This window comes from Haemaphysalis longicornis, unplaced genomic scaffold, assembly GCF_048455015.1.
Source record: "Haemaphysalis longicornis isolate Haplotype H1 unplaced genomic scaffold, Haemaphysalis longicornis Haplotype H1 scaffold_6, whole genome shotgun sequence".
NCBI lineage: Eukaryota > Metazoa > Arthropoda > Arachnida > Ixodida > Ixodidae > Haemaphysalis > Haemaphysalis longicornis.
In genome coordinates, this window is record NW_027526407.1 from 10699762 (window position 1) to 10727168 (window position 27407).

General features: G+C 43.8%; 1 protein-coding gene across 1 annotated transcript in view; it reads left to right on the forward strand.

The window, feature by feature from the left end:
• Window positions 1–27156, forward strand: part of LOC144141389 (uncharacterized) — a 95382-nt gene extending 68226 nt beyond the window's left edge. Inside the window, exons 6-7 of the mRNA XM_077672968.1 lie at window positions 12225–12296; window positions 26879–27156. Of these exons, the coding sequence (XP_077529094.1) occupies window positions 12225–12238 (14 nt within the window). The 3' untranslated portion in view covers window positions 12239–12296; window positions 26879–27156. The remainder of the gene's footprint in view (window positions 1–12224; window positions 12297–26878) is intronic.
• Window positions 27157–27407: the final 251 nt, after the last annotated feature.

Here is a 27407-nt window from a genome sequence, read left to right on the forward strand (position 1 = left end):
TGCGCAGAAACAAAGGCAGAAATTCCAACATTTATGAAGAAGAACATATAATTGGGCGCGTTGGTAGTGTTAATTGCTGACTAACAGCCCACACAGGAGAAAGGCAAAGGCAAAGAAGGCTACGGGACGAGCGCTTTCCCATCAGCGCTCGCCCCGCCACCTTCGGTGCCTTTTTCCTTGGTATGCGCACGCTGTTATTGAGCATGCGTCCGAAAGGTTGCTATCAAACATGGGGACAGAAATAAATGACTTCGGACAACTGGCAAATGCTAACCTGCCTTCCACAGCGATGCAACAAGAAATTTTTCAATTTTTTTAACAATGACGTAGCCCTGGAGAGGCTCAAACTCATTAGTAGGAGCTTACAATGGAGTCAGGGTTAACAAAACTAGCGGCTGCGTGAATAATCGTTTCGCCAGAAACGTGTCAGCAGCTAGAGAAAGCGTGTATTCGCATACAGTATTTGCAGAAGGAAGACAATACATAGCGTTCTTTTTTATTGTAGACGACCATACCTGCCTGCGGCAAATATTCAACACCAAATACTAAACTTTATCAGTTCTCTCCACCAGAAATATGAGGGATTCAAACAGGCAAGAAACGGCCGGTGTGATGCCTTTTAAAGAATGTTTTCCACGTCTATGTTAGCAGTATCAGTGTTGCGGAATGGGCGTTCCCATTCCATTCCAATTCCATTCCGGGGAATGACAATTTGCCTAAATTCGATTCCTTTCAATTCCTCGGAATGCCAAAACTTCCCCCATTCCAACTCCGGGAATTGCCGGGCAGTTCAATTCCATTCATCTAATTCCTTAACGTAGGAAAGGCACGTTGGTAGTTTTATCGGGTTATTATAAAGTTACCAATGAACCCACTATTAAGCTCATGTTACTACAAGCGAGAAGAACTGATAAAATACGCAAACCACGTCACCAAGGTCAAGAGTTAGTGGCTTTAGGGCATATCTCGTGCGGTGCAATTACCCTACTAATTCCCACAGGGGCAGTTCTCCCGGTAGTTATTGTAGCATTTGCATGGTCAGCATGTTTTTACGAGTTCTAATTTTTTACTATTGTTTAAGCGTGAATTTGTTAATGCTAACGTTACGGCATGTTCTATTTTGTGCTGACAAAAGTATGGTTGAAGAAGACATTATTTTCCTTTTAAGCAGTTTACACTCGTATGGAGCGGTCGTGAGTATGGTTAGAAGTATAATTGCCTTAACTGGGAACAGAAACTTCGGATCTGGTGGTATTAGGTGGAACAGTTCACCGCTCGAGCACCTTGTCCTACCTTTGCACCAAATATGCATCAGGGGCCGTACAGGTCGTCAGCACTCACGCATATCAAGCGCGCCTTGCAAGCGCGGGTAGGGTGAGAACTTTCTGTTTGCGTGTGCGCAGGTATGCAATGTCTCCCTTGCCGAAAAGCTTAGTTACGTGCGTCAGGTATACTCCACTGCGCATGAGCGAAAGTTCAGGCTACGCATAGAGTATTCGCGAGTTGCGACCTTTGTATATGGGTCTTGGCCCACTCGTAACAAGTCCACTCGTCATAGGCCAACTCGTCACAGGTAAACTGGTCAGGAATGCCAACTCGTCACAGGGCATTTCGTACGAGGAATTCTCGTATCACCGGAATATTGGTCACACGGAAAACTCGCATTACGAGCTTATTTTGGAACGTTAAAGCGATGTTTATGCCTGCTATACGACATCCATTTAAAAAATGTTGTAGACGATCGAGTGCGCTTCCAGAGTTTTTGACGTAGGAAGTTAGGTAAATATGCCATCATACCGAGTTAATTATATTACAATGGTAATTGCATTCGAATTTGTATTAAACATCATGCAGAAAAAGCAAACAAAGCTCAACGGATATTACGTTTTGCTGTTGAGCCCAAGCAGGCAGGTTCGATTGCAGCGGCCGCTTTTGGGATGGAGGTGAAATGCGAAAACGCCCGCATCTTCGATATTTTGGTGCACGCACATGGAAGATCCCCAGGTGATCAAAATTAATTCGGAGCCCTCCACTACGGCGCGCGTCATCGCCTGCGTAGCGTCAGCGTGTTAAACACAAAGAATCAATGAAATCATCAAATAAACAATGTCAAACCTAACACAATGCGTGGTGGTGTGCCGTTCATTGTTTAGATAGAAAAAAATCCTCCAATTTAGCTATGGTTCAATCCTTGCGGGAGTTAGTGCAAGCTTCGCCAATTGTTATTTTTTTATTCGCAGACTGAAAGCGGGGGTGCGGGTTGTAGTAACGACAGGTTATACGCGCGAAAATACGGGATTAGACCATCTCAACACCTCTGACGATCAGCACTTGAAAAAGTGCAGGTCGCGCTGGCCTCTCCCCCCTTCCCCACAAAAGAACAAAAACAGCTCTTGACGCACACCTGCTAGTCGCACAGACCTCCCAAAGCCCTCCTAAGCAGCCGTAACGAATTTACAATTGCAGAAACCAGCCTCAGACCGACTTTCAACGCCAATTTCCGGTCAGGGCTTCCAGGTTTTCGTTCACCCCGCCGCGGTGCGACGAAATTTCTGCGACGAAAAGGCGCCTTGAACGAGAGTGCCTGTCTCGAGATGGCACTGTACGAAAAGGCCGGTGTGACCAGTTGGCCTATGACGAGTTTTCCGGCGACGAGTGGGCTTGTGACGAGTGGGCTCGTTCCCTTTGTGGGTGTCTCGATGGGCACCAAAGCGCAGGGTTTTTTTTGCGTTAGCGTATACTGGGATGGTCCATTTGTTTGTGTACTACTTTGCGTCTTGGTCTTGGACGCCGCACAAACCCCCGCCACCCCCCTCGATAAGAAGAACCCTTTTTGTGACAGCCTAAGTGGCTCATGCCCCTGGCGGAAACGAGGGGAGAGCGATCATTGACGGCCTGAAAGGAGCGGAATAAACCGACGAGGGAGCCGATCGAAGGGGAAACGGCCCGTTCATCGAAAGGCCTTTCGTCATAGGGGGTTTCATAATAGGCCGCATTACGAAAATTCGTCACAGGTGCTCAAAATGAATTTCCACGTGTTTTTTTGGAACTCCTTTGGGTCTCCGCGAAGTAAACAGGACGGTTTGACTCGTAATCAGCCGAATTACGAAAATTCGTCACAGGTGCTCAAAATGAAAGTCCACCTAATTTTTTTTTGTACTTGTAGGAAGGACGGTTTGACTCTAAAGAGAGGAGCCAAGCAGCGGTTTTCTTTTTTCTTTGGAAGGGGGGGGGGAGGGTGTACATCTGGAAAACCAGCAAAAATGCAAGCCAGAGTGGGCAAGTAGGGGGAAGTGTTTGGAGAAGAATATAAATACGAGCTCAACGACCCTAGACAGGAAAGTGAGACAGAGACGTAGCCCAACAAAGTTCTTTGAACACGGGCCGCAAAGGACCCTCGCCCCCGTTTTCACTCTTTTGACCAGCATGGGCACGCTCCACGGAAAGAACCGACTCGCGATAGAACAACTTTTCAAAGAGGAATCTTGTTCCAGGTGATTCCGTACTGGGGAAGGTGGTAGCACCGACCTTGGAAATTTTGAAAGGAAAGTTCTTGAAAATTTCGTCTGGAATTTTCGTCCGTCTGGAAACTTCGTCCGCTAATCGCCGCGTTGGAGCTGGGAGGCGCAGCCGTGGCCGCAGTTCCTATTACAGAGACTCTCCTGTTTCGGCTGAATTCTCGAACCGATATTTTAGGCCTTCGTCGACGCTGATTCTAGCAAAGGCGTCCGAGTGTCTATAAAAAAACACAGAAGGGATAGTATTGCACAGACAGAAGGGATAGTATTGCAAAAGTTGCTGGGGAAGAAGAGGGGAGCGCGAGGTGAGATGTTGCGTAAGCTGATATGCGAAACGTGCTGCGAACACGTTGACGGCTAGCTAAAATGGGCAGTAGGCACGCCCCCAAGGAAGTTTGGCTTTCGGAGAACTCGTGCACAAAATATCCTGGTCCTGCAGTCCCTCCCGCACTGACCCGTCACCCGTACCTTTCACATGAATGTCACGGTAGCAGGCGCACATTCCCATGACTAATCTGCGGTGTTCTCAGCCCCTCCTTTGTTTTTGTTTTTATCATTTTCGTTACCACCTCACTGGCAGCCATGTGCTGGCAGCGTGGTCAGCCTCAAACGTCGTTGCCTCTTTTCTTAGAAAGCCATTATTGTGCGCACTTACGAACCCACCACGAGGTGTCGAAAGAGGAAAAAAAGAAAACGTGCAGCGCTAGACAGTTTAACCGTTCCCTAAAGGGAAATCTTCGGGGTGCCCTTTTGTTTGAACTTGGGCTGGTGGGTTTTCTAGCGTATTTTTTGCATATTTTGAAACGACAACGCGTAGAAGGAAAAGCGCCTTATTTTTGGTAAACTACATGTAATTCCGTTCCCATTCCATTCCGGTCAAAAAGCTCTTAGTACCATTCACATTCCATTCCTCCAAGTATTGCCGCAATTCCATTCCCATTCCATTCTGGGGTCGCGAAAATGTGGAATGATTCCGGAGTCATTCCAATTCCCGACTGGTAATTCCGCAACATTGATCAGTATCTGTTCAGCATATAACCCACGGTTTTACCATATGTGCACAGAAATTTGAAATTCTGTTTTCTAAGCAGTTACGCCTCTGCTAAAGGATCAAACAGGTCTTCGATCTGTAAACCATAAATATTTGGTATGGCCCAACGAGTAATTAGAACTCATGTGCGTCTCCGCCGTTTATTTAAAAAGGACACTTTTGCGGGAGTTTATGATCGTAAGGTCCCATAGAACATATGCCGTCTTAAACCGAAGACACCTTTTTCAGTTGCCAAAACTCTAATACACTTACCAAAATAAAGAAGGGCAGCCAAACTTTATTCATCAAAGGACTCATTAGTGTGGAAATTTTATCAGAGGCACGTTTACCATGCTGCCAGAAACTCTAAGACACAGTAAAAAATTCACGTCCCATGCGCGTTGTACTGAAGGTTCAAGGAAACCAATGTAAAAGTCGTTACGAACAAGCTGTCTATCCATTAGGGCAGAAATACGGGTACTGCGACGGAAAATGTTACACCTACCTTAATGCACCGATACGACCACAAAGGAAAGCTGCATCTTTTGCAGTTATACAACACGCATCGAGCAAGCATGATTGAGGTTAATTTTGTTTTCTCGGCAAAATTCGCTGTTATACGTTTTATCGAAGTTGCTCCTGTGACTCTCCTGTAACCTTATCTTACTTTTACACATCAACTATTATTTACCCATGACGTTGCTGCTGTGAACGTCTGCCCTATACGGACTAGTATTCAGCGGGCTGGTCAAGACAGGCTGACTCCGAGTACAGTAGACATAGCTTGCACCCCTGCATAGAGGCTCTACCATACATGAAAAAATTTAGTCATCATCCCGCCCTGCGAAAGTGTATATCTAGCAAAGCTGTTGTAAACCATTACAAATAGTGATGGGGGAGGGGATGAAATATTTCTCGTTGTCTCGGCGGCCTCTTCGCTTGCGCTTGGCTAGTTTTACTAGGTAAGGGTCCAGAGTGGCGGCAATAATTTTTTCATTATGTTCCATGTGGCCGCGATGACCATTGGTTAGGTCGCCATGCGGGACATTTTTTTAGACTGCGACACGGTTTATTGGCGTCGCCATTTGTTTTTTTATGCATTTTAAAGTGTCAACTCTGGTCGGCTAGGCTTGTCCTCCATGCTCTGCCGCTGCGCGTGACCGACGTTGTTCGAATGCCAATCAAGGATAACGCGTCTAACAACATTCAGCAGCATCAGTGCGTCCAAAGAGGCCGTTTTGCTGAATCTTCGGTATCTTTGCGAACAAACTGCCTGGCCGAAGATAAACGCGAGACCGTAGATGTGACAGTATTGATACACTGAGAGACGCCACAACGGCCGCAGGTTCTGACTTGTGTACCTCAGTGACGGTACTCAAATGCCTTATCTACTGGCCCTACGCTCAGCTTCTCCGGCAGCAATTGCTAGGTAACCCAGCCTGATTCATGTGCTCGACGTGTTGGGCAAGAACTGCTCTATTTTGACACTAGTCCTTCCTAGCCTGTAATATTAATCTGCAAACATACTCTTTACCAGGGACACAGCAGGAACAGAATTGTTCACACGCTTATTGTAACCTACAATGTGGTTCTGGTGCTTCTTTTGTTTTTTCCCCAAGTAAATTCTAAGCATTGTGCTGTATGCCTAACTACCCCGACGTGTGCGGTCGGCGTCTTGAGCAAGAACTTCTCTATTTTGACACTCGCCCTGCGTAAGCTTTAAAGATAGTCTTCAAACGTATTCTTTACCTGGAACATGTGGTGGGTTGTCCCGCTGGTAACAGGCCCCTTAAAATCGATAATGCCGTTTTGATGCTTCTTTTATGGTTTGCTTCAACGAATACTGAAGTCTATGCTGTGCACTGATTAGCCTGGTGAATTAGCTCGGCATCGTAGGCCTTGGCAATTTGGCGTTTTTTCCCATGAAGATGAAACCGTTGGGTGTTTATGTTAGACAGCTTTCATGTAAAAGAACAATTGCGGTCATTGCCAAAATATACGATATGGGCACCTCGCCGGGGAAAATAGTAGGGGATCTGCTACCAACTTTGTTTTTTGGCACCCGGGGGATAAATAGCATGAAACCAAAAGTAAAATCCTAACCTGTAGTTGAAATGGGCATCGAGAAAATACGCAAATTCCTTTCCCCAGTGTGAGGACGAGATTTATGGTAACCCAGTCCTTCGGGTCGCCCCTACTTAAAAAAAATATTGCAGCCTCTGCTTGCAAGTGCCTGTAATAAACATGTTATTTTCGAGCACTAGCGGTCAGATAGCTTCCTACGCTTTATGCAGTCAAAATATGTAATTTTGTTTTTGTAGTGCTATGTTCTCGCTTGCAACCAAAAACTAATGGCCCGCGAGATGAGATAATGGGCTATATACCACTATGAATGATCTGAGAATATTGCCCGATGGCGTGTGGTGTTCGATTGGCACAGCCGTCTCTTCACAGACATCAATGTGATTGTAGCAACGTGCGTAAGCGGCTTATAGCGGAGTTGCCTCTGTTTTTATGAAGCAAGGAAAGCACCGATTATAAATGAGGACAACCAGCCGTGCCTGCAGCATAAGAGTGGGTAGAACACGTCTATCAACAAGAGTTTAGTGCGGATTGAATCGGTTCACACGAAGGGCAACAATTTTGAAACAAAGTCCCACCCATCAAAAGGAAATATCGCACGGCACTGAAAAGTATAAATACACAAAAACACCCTCCATGAGTCCTGCTACCGGAGCTGGTGTACGGTTTTGCAGAGAAAGGGCGGTAAAACAGAATGGTCGTTGAAGACAGAGAAAAGTGCGAAAACCCTAACGTAGGAACCCGTTCATTCCTCATTTTTGCTTTTGCCACCACTGTGAGTTAAATTTGGGGCTACCGCCCGGCCACCAGACTCCCGTGTGTTGATGCATAACGACGTACGCAATTTAGTGGCTTAAGCACTACACGGGACGCCTCACCTCACTGCACGAAACTTATATTATGCGTGCAAGATAGCCGCACGCTGAACCGCAACAACGAACATATGTTTTTGCCCTCAAGTGGAGAAAATTGTTTTAGTCTAAGGCTCGATGTGATTCTTTGTGCGGTATAGCTTTTGCTAAGTTGTAAAAAGAACCTGCATTCAGCGTCTCGCATGCGGATATTGCTTTATGTTTTCTACCTGTTTTCATTGCAGTTTTGCCAGTGTATCTTTGAGAAATATAATGTCCCCGCAAAGGGCACCTTGAGCAATCTTGGTGACGGTATTGGCGACACCATGGACCCCGATCCACTCACCAAAAGCTGTAACCTACCGTGGTGATGTGTTTAAACGTGAAGGGTAACAAACCGCAAACGGTGGCCTTCGGAGCCAGGTCAAGCTTGGGCAGATGGGCTCCCTGTCTGTTTACCGGGAAGGGAGCTCGTGGACCTCTACAGCTATCTCAATAAGGCCGACGAAGAAGGTCCCCCGTTCCCTGATATTTCCATATGTTTTATGGCGTTTTCGTAATTCCAAAAGCCCAATTATCGGCCCACTAAAAGAAGCCGCACCGAAGTATCGTTTTCACTTCTTCCTACCATGACAATTCCAAAACCTGATATCCACCGCCGTTTTTTGTTAATCCGATCTCTTGAACAAGCGAAACCAATGGCCTCCCGATCTGTCGTCTTGATGTCAAAGTTGCCACAAAATATATTATTTTTATTATATCAAGCAAGAAAAACAAAAAAACAAATCGGGACATATAGACGTGTGCCTAAAAGGGAACAGACACACAACCTACCCCTGGTTAGCACAACAGGGGCACACTCGAAGGCCAGGCTAACACACCTGCAGTACACTTCCAACACGTGTCTAGTTGAGCACATTACACAAACACTTTCACGAAACTCAAAATGTCTTGCGAAAACAAGTCCCTGCATGATAGCAATAGGTTGAGCACTTCCTACAATTCTCCTTTGTCAAATCACGAGCTGAAGGTTGCTCTGAACACATGTAAGCCTTCAGCTCCAGGTGCGGACACAATTACATACACCATTGTACAACACCTCAGTCATCTGCAAGAACTGAAGGTGACAGGACACCTACACAGCTTCATTCAAGTCTTCTAGACGACCGCTTCATAAAGGTGCTGACAGAGAATGTCTTTTGTTCAAAAAGAACTGTAGTACGAGGCGTACCCAAGGGCAGCGTTCTTTCTCCCATTCTCTTCAATGTACCCATAGATGCCCTGCATTCTACGCTGAAGAATTATCGGTCAAACGCTCGTATGTCAACATATGCGGATGACATCTGCATCTGGCACCACCGACACACGGAAGAGGTACACATAACTCGCTTTGGATAAGCTACGGATAGGGCACACACATGCAACACACCCGTATCTGCTCACGGAATTTTAAGACACGTGTGCAACAGGTGCAGAGAGACTCTATCCGTAGTCCACGTACTCAGTCAGTGCGAGGCACTTGACACAACATGACGCAAACTCTTTTTCCACTCCACAGACAACACAATCCACTACACCCACTCTTTGGGCGACAATGTCATGGTCCCTGTCAAATGCGTTTTTATGTATTTTTTAGATTTTAAGTTCTAAAAGCTCATTTCCTTTCATGTGTGATCATTACTGGCCCTATACACCATCCCTACAGTTTCTCAATATCACCTGGACTGGAAAGAGAGAGAGAGAGAGAAAGACGTGCTTTATTTGAGGCCTGTGTGAGAGCACTCTTGCTGTCTGCATCAGTGCTGGCCTGTGAGGTTGGTTGAGTCGTCAGGGAGGGCGGGTGGGATGGTAGGAGTGTCTGTGGTAGGTACCCAATACGCCTCTGGAGTGGAAAGTGGAGTGGAGTGGTTACCTGGAGTGGAAAGTGTCGCGGCTATCTCACGCCTCCATGGAAATCGTGGGTACTGTGGAAATGAGACTGGCAACAAGTAGCTAGTGCAAAGGGCTATGGATTAGGCTTCTCTGCTCTGAAGTGTTTGTCAGTTCTCTTTTCAGTGATCTTTTTCGTTCTCGAGATGCCATTTTCTATAGCTATCACAGAAATGTCTCAGTAGCAGCGTGATTGGCACTTGACGCATGTGCTCGCGTTGGCGGGGAGTTTCTTAAGATGAAGAGATCATCACATTCAGCGACAGCGACAAGCGACGCGGAAAACGTAACCAAAGGTAAAACAACTGAGTGTACTGGGCGAGAGCTACAAGCTAAAAAACAATAATACACTGCCGCCAATGTCCTCCGCCATCGTCGCTAAAGTTCACTGCATCGTCGCTGCCGTTCACATGCTGGCTGCTCCTGGCAGGCAAAAAGCGAGTGAGGGACCTGGGAGCCTGTGGATAAATACGTGCCATTCGCCGCTGTTGCCCACATTGTAGCCACTAAAAAAGCTACGCTATCCCATACTATCCGTTTTCTCTACCCATTTAGTTACTATTTTCGCGTCGCTCGTCGCCGTTGCTGCGTGTACTTACCCCTCGATGCAGGCACTGCCTTGGACAGGCGCAATGAGGCAACATACGTAGCGACCCGATAAGTCAGTATTTATTTGCCTTTTAAAGCATTCATGCAATTTCAGAATACTTTGCGCGCGTGCTTGGAGACACTTGCGGTTATGGGATTCGCGTCTAGGTATATTTACATCTCCATTGACAAAAGAAATAAATACAACGCGATTAGATCATGCTAGCATCTATATGTTGCATCTGCTTCGCCTTTCAAAGCGCGTAGCATAAGATATTACTACTGTATAAAGTGAAAACAAGAACACAGTTTAGGAGAATCCAAAACAAATTATTTGAAGCTTAATATGACAAAAAAATCAAACAAAACCCCACCAGTTTAGAGTATGTAATATTTGAAAAATACATTCGGGACGGCCCGCTGTATCTGCCGGCATCAGCCGAAGGCAGCTTCAGTTCAGCTTTTTTTTTTAACCCCCAAATTTGTTTTGCAACATTAGCCCTCTAACACAGTGTCTTGTACAAAGTACAATTTGTCAACGGCAGCATTTTTGGCAGCAATGTTTTTGAAGAAAAACTCTTAAACCACTCTAGGTTAGCTAGTGAGAAACTGTATGACACCAGCCACCGCCATTGTCTTCAACAGTTTTTACTGTTGGCCTTATTGAGCGATTTTAGTCTTTACATTTTAACACCACATGCATAACTACCGATTTGGCGCTCTTTGCCTCAGTTGGCCTTGCGCCATAAAAATTTATCCATCAACATCATCACACATTTTATGTACTATGCAGTTGCACGGCGCGTATTTTTTTTCATTTACATCCTGTCAGGTGGAAATATATTTTGGTTCTTCAACCCCATGTCTGTTTTTTTAATCTTCTGTCATGAGTTTTGCTCAGGTTTAAACTCCGATATGTAAAAACTGGCGTGCGCACAATGTCTTGCACTTGTTTTTTGACTGAACTTCTATCTGCGAATTTGTGATGTTTTAACTGACATTGGTGATCTCACCCTTCCCTTTTAATTTAATAAATGTAAAAGGAAATCGGGGATTTGTGGGCAGCTGCTAGAAAAGATATCTTTTCCATTTCACAAGTTTAGGAATCTTGGTAGCCAGTAAGGCATCCTGGGACTTGAAAGATGATCCGTCGTCGAGGCGACGGCACCGACACGTCGTGGTCATATTTCACACACAGGTTGATTGCAACCAAAGATGAGGTACCGCTATTTGTTTCAGAAAATTCTAGATGGTGCAAATATTTTCCTCGGTTTAGGCTGGGACTTTTTAGAATGAAAACATTTGCTTCTAATTCCCTGGCGCTTCTTTTCCGAGTTTTTGCACAAAACGTTACATTCCAAACTCTCACAAAATAGCAGAACATTCCCTCAACGTAACAAAAGGTGAAAGTCTGGACCTCCACCCAAAACCATACCAGAGAATCGCAGAGAACAGACGTATTTCCTCACAAAAAGATGTATGTTTAGGTGACCTATCGCTCGTCCCTCTGGATAAAAATATTAACAATCTAGAAGCGCATGTGTAACGCGTATGCGGAATCCACGTGCCAATGAGCGCCCCTACAGATCATGTGCCGGAGCCTATATATGTATTTTTATAATAACAAATTTACTTGATAACTGCGTTGTGCGTGTTCACTTCTAGTCTCTCGTCCGGGTTTTTATTGCGAAGTTCCAGTAATGAACGACTTTCAAAAAGCCTGTCTCTCCACTGTGCAAACAGATGTGTATAGACATTGCAAGAACTCGTAGGCGTTTTTCGCTCGGCCACCGATTTAAGCCTGTATATGTTGAAAAAAGCGCATCGGGGCCATAAAATACGAAAGTAAAATTAGTAAACGCCAGTGCTTCGGACAGCCAAACTTATTCGTGAAACACGTGGCGCCTTCTGCTCTTTGCCTCTAACAATACAGTTGTAGAAGTGTGTGTCCGCAATTAGAGAATTAAACATCAAAGCAAGCGTGTTTCTGTAAATATCTTTACTGGCTATATTTTAATGTCAGCTTTCGTTTAAATCTCTCGATTTTGGTCACAGCAATTTTTGCTCATCTCGGCATCAAGAGAGCTGCTCAAGAAATATCACTTGTATTTTCTGGCAAAACAACCATCCGCAAAAAAGCCACAAATTAGTATACTACCTTATTCTCTGGTGGTAACCTGTTGCAACAAAATGCCAGTACAATAGTATTCTGATTTCAACTTTCAGGGTCTGTTTTTTGAGTTTACATGATTAAGTGTCTTGATGAATATGGTGCCATACTTGATAACACATACAAAGGTGAGCATGCTACTCATGGTTACAATTTATATGTTGGTTTACTTATTACCCCATACTAAGTAACAGTGCAGTAATTTATGTTCATATAAAAACAATGCTTGTTTGATAAAAGTTTTAGCATGCGTCTTCAACGTACTAAAATTCAGGTAACCACATCTTGGAAGACCTATATTGGCCTGATTGACAGCAACTGCATAAACCTATGTTCGTGGTAAGCATATATTTAGGCTTTTGGCATTATAAAGAAGACATGGGCGCGAAATTCCGAAGTTGATCCGAGGTATTTAAAAGCGGTTTACTTGTAAAAATTATGCGCACTGTCGTAATTTTTTCAAAACCAAGCAGGTTAGGAGTCAGAAGATTGAAAATTTTGTAAGGCCTTTGATTTTTAAGGGCAGTTCAAATTTCCTAAAATGTGGTTAAAAGTATTGCACTCTTGCGCGCCTACTAAAAGGTAAAACATAACACAAAGCAAACGGGATCACGTAGCTCCAACAAGCTGTTTGTCACCTGTACGATACATTAAACTTTTTGTTAGTTAATGGCTCTCGGAGTGCCGTAGAAATACCAATCACCGGCATGCGGGACCAGGCAGATTTTACTACATAGGAGAAATATTTGTTTATTTACAAGCACTGGTACTGCTGTTAGTTCCTGGCCTTGTGCTCTGAAAAAGGCTAGCAATCCGGTTCCCATTCATCCCTATTTGCTCGGGCAAAGACACCGGACTTTGCAAGCACGTGACCCACCGCTCGAAAGAAGTGGAACAGTTAAGGGGTCAGCCAGATGCGTGTCGGCACTCCTATACCTGGTGGTATGCCACGCAGGGAAACAGACACAATGTACAGGCAGCCAGGTACCAGGGCGGGGGGGGGGGTAGATGGCATGAAGAATTGTGTGATGGGATAGGGGGTAGTATATAGTCTTTGGAGGCTAGTAACTTCTTGTGGATTCTATGGATGTGGAACCTGGAACTTCTTTTGCTTTGGTTTTATTGGAAGAGCTTGTCTCCATACTACCTAATAGGTTGAGTCTCGAGGGCAGCAAGGGATGCTTGTCCCTGGTAGATAATAGCTCGTTGAACATGCTCGCGGCTAGTGGGATGGACCGCCTTCTTATCAATAAAAGTCGAGGTAAACAGATGGTTTGTATCGCAGGTAGCGGAGCCATCCACAGGGCTATTCTGGATATGCGGCACCGCGGATGATTGTGGCATGCTGCATCAAAAGCACTGTGGGGCGCGTGGAGTCCTAATTGTTGCGACTACAGGATTAGTCACTTCCTACGCCGTTTCCGGTGGTTGTGCCGATGGCATGGAGGTCATTTTTTAACCTGTTATACGCGTGGAGCGTGGCCTATAGGGGCGCCACTGGAATTCCTCTAGCAGGCCGCTTAGAAAGCAGCCGCGGAAATCTCCGGCCTGCTCTTCCTGGTTGATCTTGCTTTTGGGGCTCGTTCAAGACGGCGATGTACCGTTTTTATGTGATTAAAATACAGAAGAATATGGAGCAGGCACTCTGTTTGTAAGTGTGGTATGTTTACGAGAGAATAACGTTGATGACTTCATCTTAGTGTGGTACATTGGGTCTGGTTGAGCGTCAGGTGTGTGTCACTGACGGGCGTCCTTAATTTAGCCGGTGTATGCATGCATGTCGTTGCAATTCCGCTGCTTGAAATTTATTGCCAGTGTCCCGGTAAGCAGTGTTTCTTCCCATGGTCATGTTTATTTAGTGGCTTTAGCTTATTTCTTGGCGGTAATGTGGGCGACAGTGGGAAGCGGTATAAAGTTAACCACTTGACGCCGGCACTCTCGCTCGCTTTTTGCCGGTCAGAAGCAGACAACAAGCGAGCGGCTGCGACGATACAGTGACCTGCAGTGACCTACAGTGACCTGTAGAATAATGCGGCCGTGTGTTATTTTTTTGGCTTGTCGCTGTGTCCCAGTACGATGCGCGTATAATATTTAGCGGAACACTTATACCTTAGAGGCACGCAATTTGGGCTTGCCAGTATCACATCTCAGATATTGGACTCTGGTCTGGACAAGCCAGTGCGGAATAAATTTTGCCAACATTTTACGAAAGAAGTACGATGGATAATGCAAATTTATACACGGGGGTCAGCACACGACGAAACATTTATTGCTGGGCCGTCTTCTTTGAAACATCGTCATATGACACAAAGATACTGCAGAATGGAGCATAAACCGAAATCAGAGGGCCTTATCAGATACCACACTCTTCCAACGAGCTCGTGTGTTCGGGATGTTGGCGTAGGTTATGGATCTCCAGGTGGTCAAAATTATCTTGAGCCCTCCACTACGGCGTACCTCATCGCCTCCACTGCGTTGGCGCGTAAAACCCTGCAATCATTCTATCAACTCTTCCGACAACTCATATCTCTTGTAAACTGCCTACCCTGTATTCTTCAAGAATCGCGTCCGCCGAGTGATCAGCCATGAACAAAGGAACGAAAAGTCAGCCCACAGATATGTGTGGGGTTACTAAAACCTTCTTTCGCTGATTTCGCTCCGCCTTTGTAAACAACGATAGTCGAGCGCCCACCTCCTCCCATCTATGTGTTGCGAAATATGAGTGCATTTCGCATCTAGTTGGTCTCGTGAATACTACCTTGCGCACACAAACATCTTAGCATTCCCGAAAGCTGCGCTGATTTTTTTGGCATTCCCGTACAACTATTCTATTTATTTCTGACTTGCAGACTATCACATTTTCCGTGGTTTCAATAACTAAGACATTTTTTGTTGTTATAACGCGTGAGTGAGCTCATATTTAGGAACGCACAGACTTTGTGTGTACTTAACATTTTTGAGAGGCTTATATTCTCATAAAAGGCACACGTTATTGCTAGCTATGTGGTTATCGAATCCCGAAACATACTTTTCTACAGCGTACATATTCGAAGCAAAGCCGCATGTGTGGTCTGTTCTGCAAAACGAACCAACCCCTTAGAGTGCCAATATCAGGTATAAACAAGCCGAAAATAAATAGAATGAACTTGTTTGACGTGTTCGAAAGTGAAAGTGGTGATACGCTGCCTTTGCCGACGCCCGCAAGAGCAGCCAAGACGCGCGCAGGGCCGCCTCCCCGTGTAGCTCCTGTTGGTGTTCGAGTGCTTTACCGAGAAGCAAATGTGTTTCTAAGTTTCCTAAACGTGCAAGATGCTTACAGCCGTCACCATAACAAGTTGTTTAGTGCGTGTAAAGACAAAGAGAAGTGAAAGAGAACCTAAACACTGCATTACCAACTATCATCCACGCAGTGATAATCCCGTAAACGCCGCGGAGAAGCGGTGGAAGGAAGCGCAGCGATCGGCAAGCTCGAGGCTTTAAGTTATGACCCTAGCCGTGTTGGTTGGCTTTCGCAAATACAGACCCGTGACTGCGCCTTGTACTCGGGAATAAGCCATACGTCATAGTCATGTCCCTGGGGATACAGTGCGACGAGCTTGAGTGCGTCGCATTAAACTAGTTGAATGCGTCTTTGGAGGGCCACTACCATAATGCTTCATCTACGTGGTAGTGTGTCCCACTTAACTGTGTTGCAACAACAAAACTTTTCTGTGTAGTCTTTCTCGCAAGATACCTTGAGACGTTTATTTCAGATGTATGCTGAGCTTTCGATATTTGTTTCCAGTTATTGTGTATTCCGATGTAAAATAGGTGGTTCTATCAACATCCTTGAGGGAAATCCTTAGACAGTGCTATATGATTACAAAATGATTATACTGAATCTTGCGTCCCTTTTCTGTTAGGAGCCAACTACTGTATACAGGTTGGCGATGCAGCTGAGCAGTATTGCCTGTAGCAATATTGAAGTGCTTCGCTCATGCATTCCGATAGGGCGATGCGATACACGATGTATTAAGTGCATGAATTGACTAACGTCTTTTAAAGTGGAGCTGTGACGTGCAGGTCTGAACTATTATTGGGCATATTATAACTCCCAAAATACGCAGAGGATATATTTGGGACTGGTTTGGCTACTCAATATATATATATATATATATATATATATATATATATATATATATATATATATATATATATATATATTTATATATATATATATATATATATATATATATATATATATATATATATATTTATATACATATATGTAGGGGATTTTGTGCGTTTTGTTTCAGCTACCCCAGTACAGCGGGTGGAGAGGCTGACTTTTTAAACAAATGCTGACTTCTAGCCCTTATATTACGAGGCCTCTCTTTGATTGCCTGCAGCGCAACATTTTGCTAGTCTATGGATCCTCTATGCGTCAGGACGGAAGCCCTCGTGGACATATTCCATGCCGAAAATGCTAGAAGACTTCTCCTACAGTCGGAATGGTCGTTATGCTCTTGTTGAACAGGAGCCACGATATTTGAGAATATTGGAGGTTCCCCTCGTTATTGTCCTGAAAATATTTGAGCACGACGTCCAGTTTCTACATATATTGCGATTCCGGCAAGGACATCAGCGAGGATAGTTGTACGCTTCGCTGACACAATCGATACAAATTAGTTTTAGGGTAGTAGGTTCACCTTTTGAAAGGTGCCCTTGTGTCAAGTGTTAATACAGAACGTTTGTGTGCTTCTGTAAGATGGTCGATGGTATCCTTTTCAGGTGCTTAATAACATCTTTTGTTCGCAAGTGGGGGCGGAAACCCTAGCTAAACATAGCAAAACGTTCTACTCTATTCTCTTGCATTGATTTTTGTGACATTTTTTCAACTGCAAGAAAGTTTCAATATGGCAGCATTACAAGATGGTTACAGCATCAGAGTAAAATATATTGTTGCTTCAGTTTAACATCTTTGAATGTAACGAAATAATTTGGTCATAGAAATGTATGTGTATATATAAATGTCGAGGGACATCACTAGTAGCAAAATTGATCTAGTGCACAAGGAGGTGCATGCCGTCGAGCGTGGAGCCTATGTTCCTTGGAACGTTGCATATTTAGATAATTTTAAATTGCACATATCCAAAATTTCCTTTTCTCTTCAGGGACACAAAGCTGTTCTACGAGGCCGTTGACTCAATGAATGTTCAGCCTTCCTCTACACCTCCCAAAATATTTACCCGACAATTAAAAACCAAGAAATACCTAATGGGCCAAAAAAGGGGGTCGGGCGTTTAGCTCATTATAGCAGCCTCGTGACGAAAGTGCTAATCAGAAATTATTCCGCATTCAAGAGGTAGCTTCCTTTGGCATCAAAGTAGTTTCCCATGCAGATGGATGCGTGCGCGGTGCTGATAGAGATCAAACTTATCGAATGCTTTTTTCGCACATATAATAAGATGTGAACGCAGAGCACCACAAATGATAATGTTAGCGGCACGTGCTAGCCAAGTAAAGCCTTCGTTCTCCCAAAGAATAAATCGCAAGGGAAGGACAGTGCGACTATGTAACCTTCAGTCCCGTTTTAAGGGATGAATTGTAGGTGTTGGAGTGTGTGGAGGTGATAATCTAATCAACAAGGTGCGAGCTCACCTGATAGTGCGGCGCTATAGCCATATTTACAGCTAGGACAAATTAGAATGCGATGCTCAGCAAGTTTTATTATACAATATTTCTTTCAAATGACAAAAAGGAAAAACGTCTGTGTGTCGACATTCATGTGTCCACAGGCCTGTCGACACATCCGTGTGCCGTGTCGACAGGACTCCACTATGTCGCGTCTAAAACGCAGGTGTAGCTTCGGCGCGATAAAGGAAATAATCAACGAAATTCAGAGTTCATGCGACTGCGCTCGATCATTTTTTAAAACAAGGATTGTCAAAGATTGTCAAGAATTGTTTCTCAAGGATTTTTCCAGTTCAGGTTTAAGCCATTTCCGGTGGAAACAGCGAATGCCACATTCAAGAAGTTTATGACAAAGTGCTAATTGGCTTGAGAAATGTGCAACACTATATTCATTATATTGTGGTCGCCACTGACATGTGGGAGGAGCATTTGAATAGTTGAAGAAGTTGTTCCAGAGAATACAATAGGCAGAAAGGACAATCAAGTCATCGAAATGTGAGTTCGGCTAGAGTAACATCCCCTTCTTGGGACAAACTTGGCATAAGGCAAGCAGCAACCAAAGAATATATTTTGTAGAACATTTGCGCCGCAAGATCAACCATGACTGTAAAGAAGTCCAGTCATACCTGGGAAGAACAGGATTTTACAGAGTTCTTTCCGCATTATGCTGAAGTTTCCAATCCTCTGGTAGAACTCACCAAGAAGGGTGCAAGCAATGCAATGAAGCAAATGTCAGAGCACGTAAGGGCGTTTGCAACACTCAAGCAGCAGATAGCGGCGCCTCCGGTTTGGTTAGCTCCAAATTATAAAGAATAATTTGTACAGAGGACAGACGCTGCTAATGCAGCCCTAGGTGCGGTGCTGCTTCAATAGAACGACTGTTTGTTACCCCCCTTACACAAGCCAACAAAAAACTCAGTAATGATGAAAAAAAATATTCTAAAATAAAAAGAGCATGTTGGGCATTCGTTTGGGGAATAAAGAAATTTTACATTTATTTGTATGGGAAGCACTTAGAGGTTCAGGCGGATCACCAGGCCCTAGAATATCTAAGCAAAGCCAATGTGACAAACAGCAGGGAGACGTGGTGGAGTTTAGTGCTTCAAAAGTATTCGATTCATGTGGAATAGATGAAAGGCACGGAGAATGTAGCCGCAGATTACATGAGTGGATTAGTGTAAGAAGATTAGGAAGTGTTGTCTGTTAGTGTTACGTGTTCTGAGAGAGTCTAGGATTTGAAAGTTGTTTTGGTGAAGAATGAACTCGGTGTGTGATGAATATTGATGGTTTAGTAGCACTGATATTGCAGCTTCAAAGGACTAATGGTGCTGTGACGTGAAAACTGTGGGCTGTGTTTCTAGGAACAGGGGTGGTGCATAGGCGTTTTTGTAAAGAAAGAAAAAGGAAAACCCCTTGAATTTGGGGGGTGAGTCATGGGGTAAGTAGGTGTGGGGTGAGCAAAGGAAGACAAGCCCATACCGAAGAGAGATAGGCCCGAGAAGAAGATGACTCTAAGGAAAGAGGAAGTGGAAGAAGGATCAGCTTACGGGATGGCTAGAACGATTTTGAAGGAACCAATGCATCGAATAAAGGGTGATCAATATTGAAAGGGTGAATGATCCTCCCCATCGATCCAGAATGAAAGGGGGATCAAGAGGAGGAGGCGGTTAAAAGGACGAACAAATGGGATCCTCAGAGTACAATGCGAGTTGTAGAGGAGGACGAAGACGTTGGAGTAGGGAGTGTGGAACGAGGTCTTGGGAGGAATAGGGGCAAGTTCGCGTCGAGCATCGGGGTATCCAGGTGGTAGCCCAACCACCGGAACCACAGCTGGCAAACTGGTACTGAGTCTTCTGAGCCCAAAAGCGCCTTTTTTTAAAGCGCACTGACGGCATCGCACCGCTAATGACCGGTCGGGCCATGCCCCAGAACGTACGAGCGGCTTCGCACAGTTAGAAGCGGGCATCTCCGTAGCACCTATTACCAGCGGCTTTGCACTGCTGGCGTTCTGCTGAGCCGTGGTCCTCAAGGAGCCTGTGTCATCGCACTACTGTCGTCCAGACCACTAACGACCACCACAGGCCAGCGCGACGTGCTGCTACGTTCGTCAACGCGTAAGGAGGCCGATCCACTGGGCCACGTCATCGGCATCGCAGCGGGTTCGTCGATGTACAGGCGGTTGTATTTGTTTGACTTTGACATAGACAGTTATGTGTGATATTGACTTTTTGACTAGATTTATGATAGCGTCAGGTTCTGCTTGTTTTTTTATGTAGTGTGGTATGCTTGTTCATTTGATATGGCCCTGTTAGATTGAGGTTTTCTTTTGGTAATATATTGTTTTGTTATCGAATGCCTCAAACGAAGCATGATTTCTTTGCTGCATGAGACACGTGACCTTGCATTATTCAGCCACACAAAAGAATAGTGACTTAACGTCTGTATGTTAGGTTGTATGAATAATATCTTGCAATCTGATCAGCAATCTCGCCAGCAATTATCAGCAATCTTACCGCTTCCTGGCCAGTAAGCCAATGTCTTACCTATGCACGCTGTGCAACAGAGCGAAAAGTACACATCCTGTTAGCCTTAACTGAGCACGTTGCGCAGCGGTCATTGGGCGTTTCCCAGTAGCTGTTAAATTGACTTCTTATTTTCGAGATCGGGTGTTAGTCCGATGCTGTAGCAAGTTTAAAAACTGGTGCCTTGCAGAGTAACCTATGCACGATTTAGTGCTGAAAAGTTAGTTGAATTTTTATAGGAAAGAATTGAACTTAAAGAATTGAAGCTAAAATGGTTTATTCGACCAGAGCTTCCAGTCCTGCAAGTCCATAGGGTTGAGTTAACAGAAGTTGAGTTGAGCTGTGCAAGAATGTGTATTTTCTGTAAAAGTAACGGACACCTACGCAGAACCTCGTATGTAATATTTTGTTTCTTTTCATGCATATACTGCACCGGCATAGACTGTTTATGTGTAACTGCCTGTATTCTCTTATATAGGCCGTAACCAGACACTACCATCTAGTGACGATATTACGTTGAAGGAATGAACATTCGAACCATGTAGGGCGTAAAAAAATTGTTTACAAGTGCTTCTGGTTCAACTTGAACAGCCTTGTCAATGTTCAGAAGAGTTTCGGACGCCAGATATGCATGGACAGTAGCAGTGCCTTGCTCTTGACGAGTAAAAGTTTGACCCTTGCTCATCCTGCAAAAGAAAAAAAGATGATACGGGAAAAGAAGTTGTGGGGCCAGCTAAGGAATGCGGTGTTTTTTCGGGAAACTAGCAGAAAGAAGCTCTGCACTTTACCGTTACCATGAGGGTGACATACAACTTTGTTTATTCGAAACGTTCAGGAGTCCACAAAGTGCTGAAGGTTTATTTGCTGCGACTTTTGCAATATTCACAAAAGAGTAATGGATGGCTTAATGCAGTGGATTTCAAATGGTCCACGTGCTGCCCTCAATACGATGTGGCAAGATATTTGCGACATATCTGGGGGAGCAACCAAATGTTAGGAGTGAAAACAGTGATTTGACGTACCGTAATGAGAAAACCGGAAGTTTGGAAGCAGTGAGCTGGCTTAAAAACATTGCAAGGCTTTTTATGTGAGACTGCGCAATGTTGCAGCAATGAGCTTTGTGGGTTGGAGGAATAGTCTAAATTATTTAGGCTCGTGTAAAACCTCAGCACCCTTATAAAAAAAGAAGGGGGGTAACTCGCTCATTTTGTTATTTTAAACGTTTTTGTTATGCACAGGAATAGACAATAGGTTCGTAACATGAGTAACCCAGGTTCAATAACGAACAAGCGAAGGGGTTTTCTTTATTGAGGCTTCGCTTCGGCGCGTGACACCATTACCCTATACGAGCTACAAAGACAAGCTAAGCCCCTAAAGTGCTCCACACTTAAAACTACACAAAAAAGCTCACTGGCAACCAATTATTTTTAAAGAATCATCTTTATATATATACAAAGCACAAAAATAAAATGCCTGGAATAGCCAAACTGTAAATAAGTGCCTGTCTACTCATTTTTTCGTCAACCGTAGATAGCTATTTATTACAGGGCCTTGTCTTGTCGGCTTGTCTGTGGGTGTCACGATATGCCTGTATCTATTATTTTATTGTGCGTTACACTCGGCCGAGCAAATTAAAAAGTCTCATGGTAAGGCGAAAACTTAGGGTTTTCTATCCAGGTCCCTCTGCTTGTCAGCAGGAAACGTGAAAGCCCAGCCGCAATCTTTTTCTAATAACCTGCGAAGGATTGTGTATGTGCGAAGTGTTTTAGGGCATATGTGGCTGAATGAATATTCATTTTGTCTTGTACATTTCTATGAAAACTGTAACAGCAATTCAAGAATACATGCTGTTGCTGCTTCAAACCTTTGCTGACACGCATTAGATATTCACACAGACGAGAAAACAATGGCAATATCTCACTACGTAGTCTGAAGGGTTATGTGGCCTAGAATATTAACCACATAAATCGAAGTTGCACATTTTCCTGCACCGGATTCTTCTACTCGTTTTATAGCGTCTACTGTAGGGTATGCTGAAAAACATTTTGCTCCCGGATAAACATCTTATTCCCACAGAAGTATGTCAACAGATGTTATGTTGGTCATAACGCCATTGTGTAATTCCCGAAATTTTTTCCCTCCTTTGGCTCTTTACGCGCAATTGTTTGCTCGAAGCTGCCAAACACCTAATGTGCAGAAACGCGCCCACTCTTTTGGTGCCAGAGTTGCTATGATTGTTGTTGGGTGTGGCGACTAACTTGTGACACAATCTGGAAGAAATTGGTGTTCCAAGCTTCCTTCCTTCTGGAATATGATAATATCTTTGATAGGCTCAAACAATTATGTTGGGTAAATGGCACGAAAAATTGTCATTTTTGCGTCCCCTCAACAACACATGTTCCAGCAGTAGTTATCAGCAGCATGTGAAGAATTCCGGAGCTACATGATACGGCAGTAGACGTCTACCTGCCCTGATTTCAAGTAAGGTAGTATAAAATTGGTACTGTGTACAATTTAGAGCAGGTTTTTGCACTTATGCTTACAGTGGTGGATGGTGGACCGCTACATCCTCCGTTGCCTTTCTGCTCTGAGCTGTTCATGTTCGGCTGCTTTCACTGCATCATGGGTTGATGATTTTGGCGGATCCTGACTCGCAACTGCTGTTTTCTTTGCTACCTCTCTTTTCGATTGCTAGCCTAAAAACCCAGTTCAGAATATTATTAGCATGCCACAACAACATGCAATTTTAAATACAAACCATTACACATAACAGCAGTACCGAAAATTGTTTGTTTAAAAGAACTTGGTTTAATCGAATTGCTTTTATACTTTGCAGAAGATAGTTGGCTTCTCATGACACCGAAGATATCATGCAACTTACGGGTGCTAGATAACCTTATAAAGCGAACATCTTACGCCGTGGCGTAATGTTCAGAGCGTTCGATAGGTGTGGGGGAAGTCATGTTTTATGCACTCGAGCTTTGTTTTAAATTTATTTACATTCCGTGCGCACATTATATTTCCGGTACATTTTTCATCCCGCAATGTTGTGATTCTTCGCTTGAAGACAAAATTTTGATTATTTTGAATTGCAGCCACCCGCAAAGTGCGCTACTTGATAATAAGTACGAATTTGTAATAGTTGGTTAACAAGCATTCGGATCACAGTGGGCATTTAGAAAATGCACAAATTGATTCCTGGAAACTACTAAACTAGCACCCACGTGCGATAACAGTAAACAAAGAGGCGACACAGATTACGCCGACAAGATAACGTCATGCACTCCTCGCTGTTTGGAGCTCTGAATGCTGCGGGAGTTCTGACATTCACCGGCTCAAGCGTCAAGTGCGTCGACATGCGCAGAGGGCGGCCGCGCATATCCGCATTTGAGGCGCTGCTCCAAACGCGAAGTTAAAAACGATGTGCAGAGCTAATTTAAATCAAGGCTTCCTTTCAACCATGTCACTTGGCAATATTGGCACCTAACAGATATCTTTAACAGGTAGTACGTATATAAAAAAGGCAGGTAGATGTTCAAGCAGAGCACACGTGGGAAGCACGCTGACAGAAAGTACACCACGCTCATGCAATGCGGCTTTATCACAACAAAAAAGCAAGTAGCTGCTGACGTGGAAAGTAGTTGTCGTTTTGAGCTAAGTGCTCTAGGAAAACTTGCATGGTGGGTGTCACTTTTTTCCAATTCGTAGGTTCTGTGTCCACGGCGTCTGGCGACGTGCGTCCTCAAGTTGTAAAAGTATGCACTGCTGTACTTCAATCTTGCCTTCACGCCTAAGGGGACGCCGATAGGCTCCTTACACGTCCTTTTCATCGCCTTTGGTTCTTGGTGCGGCTGTATCACGACAACTACGCAGTTACCACGATAAACAAGCGTTTTGCGCCCTACGGAAGTCCGCAACCGCTCCTGGTTAGGGAGATTCTGGCGACCGCCGCTAGATTGCGAGGAGAAACACGTAGTCGCAAATAGGTTACGTATCATGGCCTCTGACATCTACCCCGCATTATACTGGTTTTTTTAGTGTACAACTTCACCTGGCACTAAATACAATCATAATCACACGGCATACCAGCCGAGAGACCTTCCTAGCCTCTTAGGAAGAAAAATACAACTTTGTTGAAGTTGAGAGAATTCCTTTTATTCACTAAAATGGCTTCATTTGAGCCGGAGAAGACCTTTTCAAACAAAATATGCAACAAATAATCAATTTCGCGCTGCAATCAAATCATATTACCAGTACTCATGTATACAGTAACGCAGAAAACGAATGTATGCGTGTAACTGAACGTCGGAGTTCAAATGATAAGATCAAATGGAACAAGAAACATCTGTACAATCGCGCAATTATGTTTCTCGGTGGTGGCTTACGTCGTTGGGCACCAATCATATCAGGGAAATATATGATAAAGAGAGAGAGTACCGGAAAGTGGGTATGGACTAGCCACTGCTTCTTATGCTTTATTCAACACCGGGAATATTCCTTTGAAGTAAAAAATACAATTGGTACCACTGTTTTAGGACAATGAAGACTTGTTATAAACGTATTTTGTCTTCAGTGCATTCGAAGGCACTTGCACGCTGTATCACGTTTTTGTTTCTTTGGGGGAGAGGGTAGAGCGGCTTGACCTCTCGAACAAAAATCATGTCTTCGCACTTATTGTCGCATTCCCGCAAACTAGTTTTTTTGCGATCATATGTCCGCAGAAAAGCACACAAGCTCCACGGAGGTATTATCAAAGTGAAGACATGTATAAAAGAATTGAAATGTAACTTTTGGTTACTCTATAAATAGGTCGACATTTGGATAATTCGAGCATTTCTTACTGCCTTGAGATCCTAATAATTAGAGTTTTACTGTATAAACATCTGATGTTCTTTACTTAGCAGACTGGTCACTCTTTCATACTTCATCTGTGTACTTGCACTCTGGACCAGCGTTCCAAAGCCATTGTCGAACAATGTGAATGGTATCATTATGCTTAGTTGGTATAATTTCTCAGTTTGAAGAGCAGAAAAGCAGTAGTGACTGTCACTAGACGTACGTGGCCTATAATGTCGCCTTAAGCGCGTGACACCAACCGAACATTTACTAGAAGACTTTTGTGTTCCCTTCATTTGGTCAAGACAAGATGTCGTTTCATCATATCTACATTTCGCGTGCACATAATGTAATAAAGGAGTGTGTATAAACGAACAAATATATGTCCATTACCCCCACCCTACTTTCGGTGTATTTCTGTGTACTTTTGCATCGGTTTTATATTTTACTCTTGAAGATGATGGTAACCTCTTCCGGGCTCATATATTGTGCATGGAAACATCCATGGGCGCTAATATACGCTGACAAGAACGTTTAAAGAGCATAAATGGTATACGTTTCTTAGAAACAAACTCCAGACTTCTGGCTGAGGACGTACTGCCGATAAGCTCCCAAATCTGTAGAAGACTAGTTGTTTCTTATCTAAGACGTCGAACATGACGTCGCCGACCTGGTGAACGCCCCAGATAAGTCCAACAGTGCGCGCCACGTGTCCCCGCAAGGCGAATATATTCGTACCCTAAATGTTACCGGTTAGAAAAACAACAAGCTACCGAGTGATATACACCAACACATATAAAACGTGCATCCTCTACGCCCTAAGAGCAAAAGGGTCTTCACTTCCAGGTTATAAGACAGCAAAACCACCAAGCCTCATTGTGAATGAGCGGCTTTACTAGAATGTTGCTTGCTGTGTGAGTTGGTAAATGCTACAAATAAACACCGCTAAACCGATGCGCACTAAGAAGCACAAAACATATAGGCCGCGTTTGTTACTTTTTTGTTTCTGCCTTTAGTGATGTTTTGTTTATTACCATCATGTACATTCAAACATATTGCCACAGAGAATAAATATGGTTTGAATGCGAAAAATTTTGTTATTGCGTTGTGGCGAAGCATAACCGACAGAAACCTAGGGAAATAAAAAAAACACGTTTGCTTTTGATGAAAAGTTTTATCGTTAGGGCATTGGACCTTTGAACCATTAAGAACATGATGTCTGCTGCTAAATGAATACAGTTCCTGAAAATTGTATAAAACTTTGGCTTCACCTCCCACAGCCTATTTTTACAAGTGTTATTAATCTTCTCTAAAAAATCCCCAGCCAGATTACACAATAGAAGATCTCTCCATACTTTTGCGGGTGCATAAACGTGATTGAATTCTCTACTTTATCAAACCTTTTTATTGCTCCTTACTTCACAGATGCAGAGTTAAGTGGGTTTATCTGGAAGCATGCTGTGATGCCATCACCCAAAGTGGTTTTTCCCACTTCTCGTGACTCCGGATTTTTCTTTCCAGAAAAGACAAAATTTCAAGCTACTGAAAAAACCAACACTGCGGATTTTTAAAGGAGCACTATGGGGTGCTTTAGGGATCCGTTATTTGTTTGATAGTATAGCTGTTGAAGACATTTGTTTGTGCAACGAACGTGTTTATATGGCTTTTTTATATTTTAGGTTCATTTGATTGCTCCTTTTGGACCTTCGATATACACAAGCCATTAGGACAGTGCAAGATGTTTTTTGACACAAGCTGTCAAAAGCCAAAGGTTCATTATATACCATGTTACACGGCTCAGATGAATTTAATAACAAAGGGTTTTATCGACTATTTTGAGTGAATGGCGCTTTCAGCCTTCTGCAATGTAGAGCCAGCACACATCCTCTAATTTCGGTGGAAAATAAACATTCTTTTTGTGCTTCCTTTGAAGTTCTTGGTAGAAATAAAAATATAAATTGATATAGATATGACCGCAAGGCATAGCCCTGAGTTTCACCTTTACCCGTAATTGCGTAGTAAATAAAGTGAAGATAACAAAGTGACATCGTTTCCCTGGTTAGAAGTGTAAGTGTGGTATTTCTCACAGTAAAGATTTTTTTACATTGCAATGCTGTCCTAGGAGCCTTAAGCTGTGTGAAGTTGCCAAGGAATATTTTTATGAAACATAAGACGCCTTTTCTATTTCTTGAGAAATAGATGTACGTT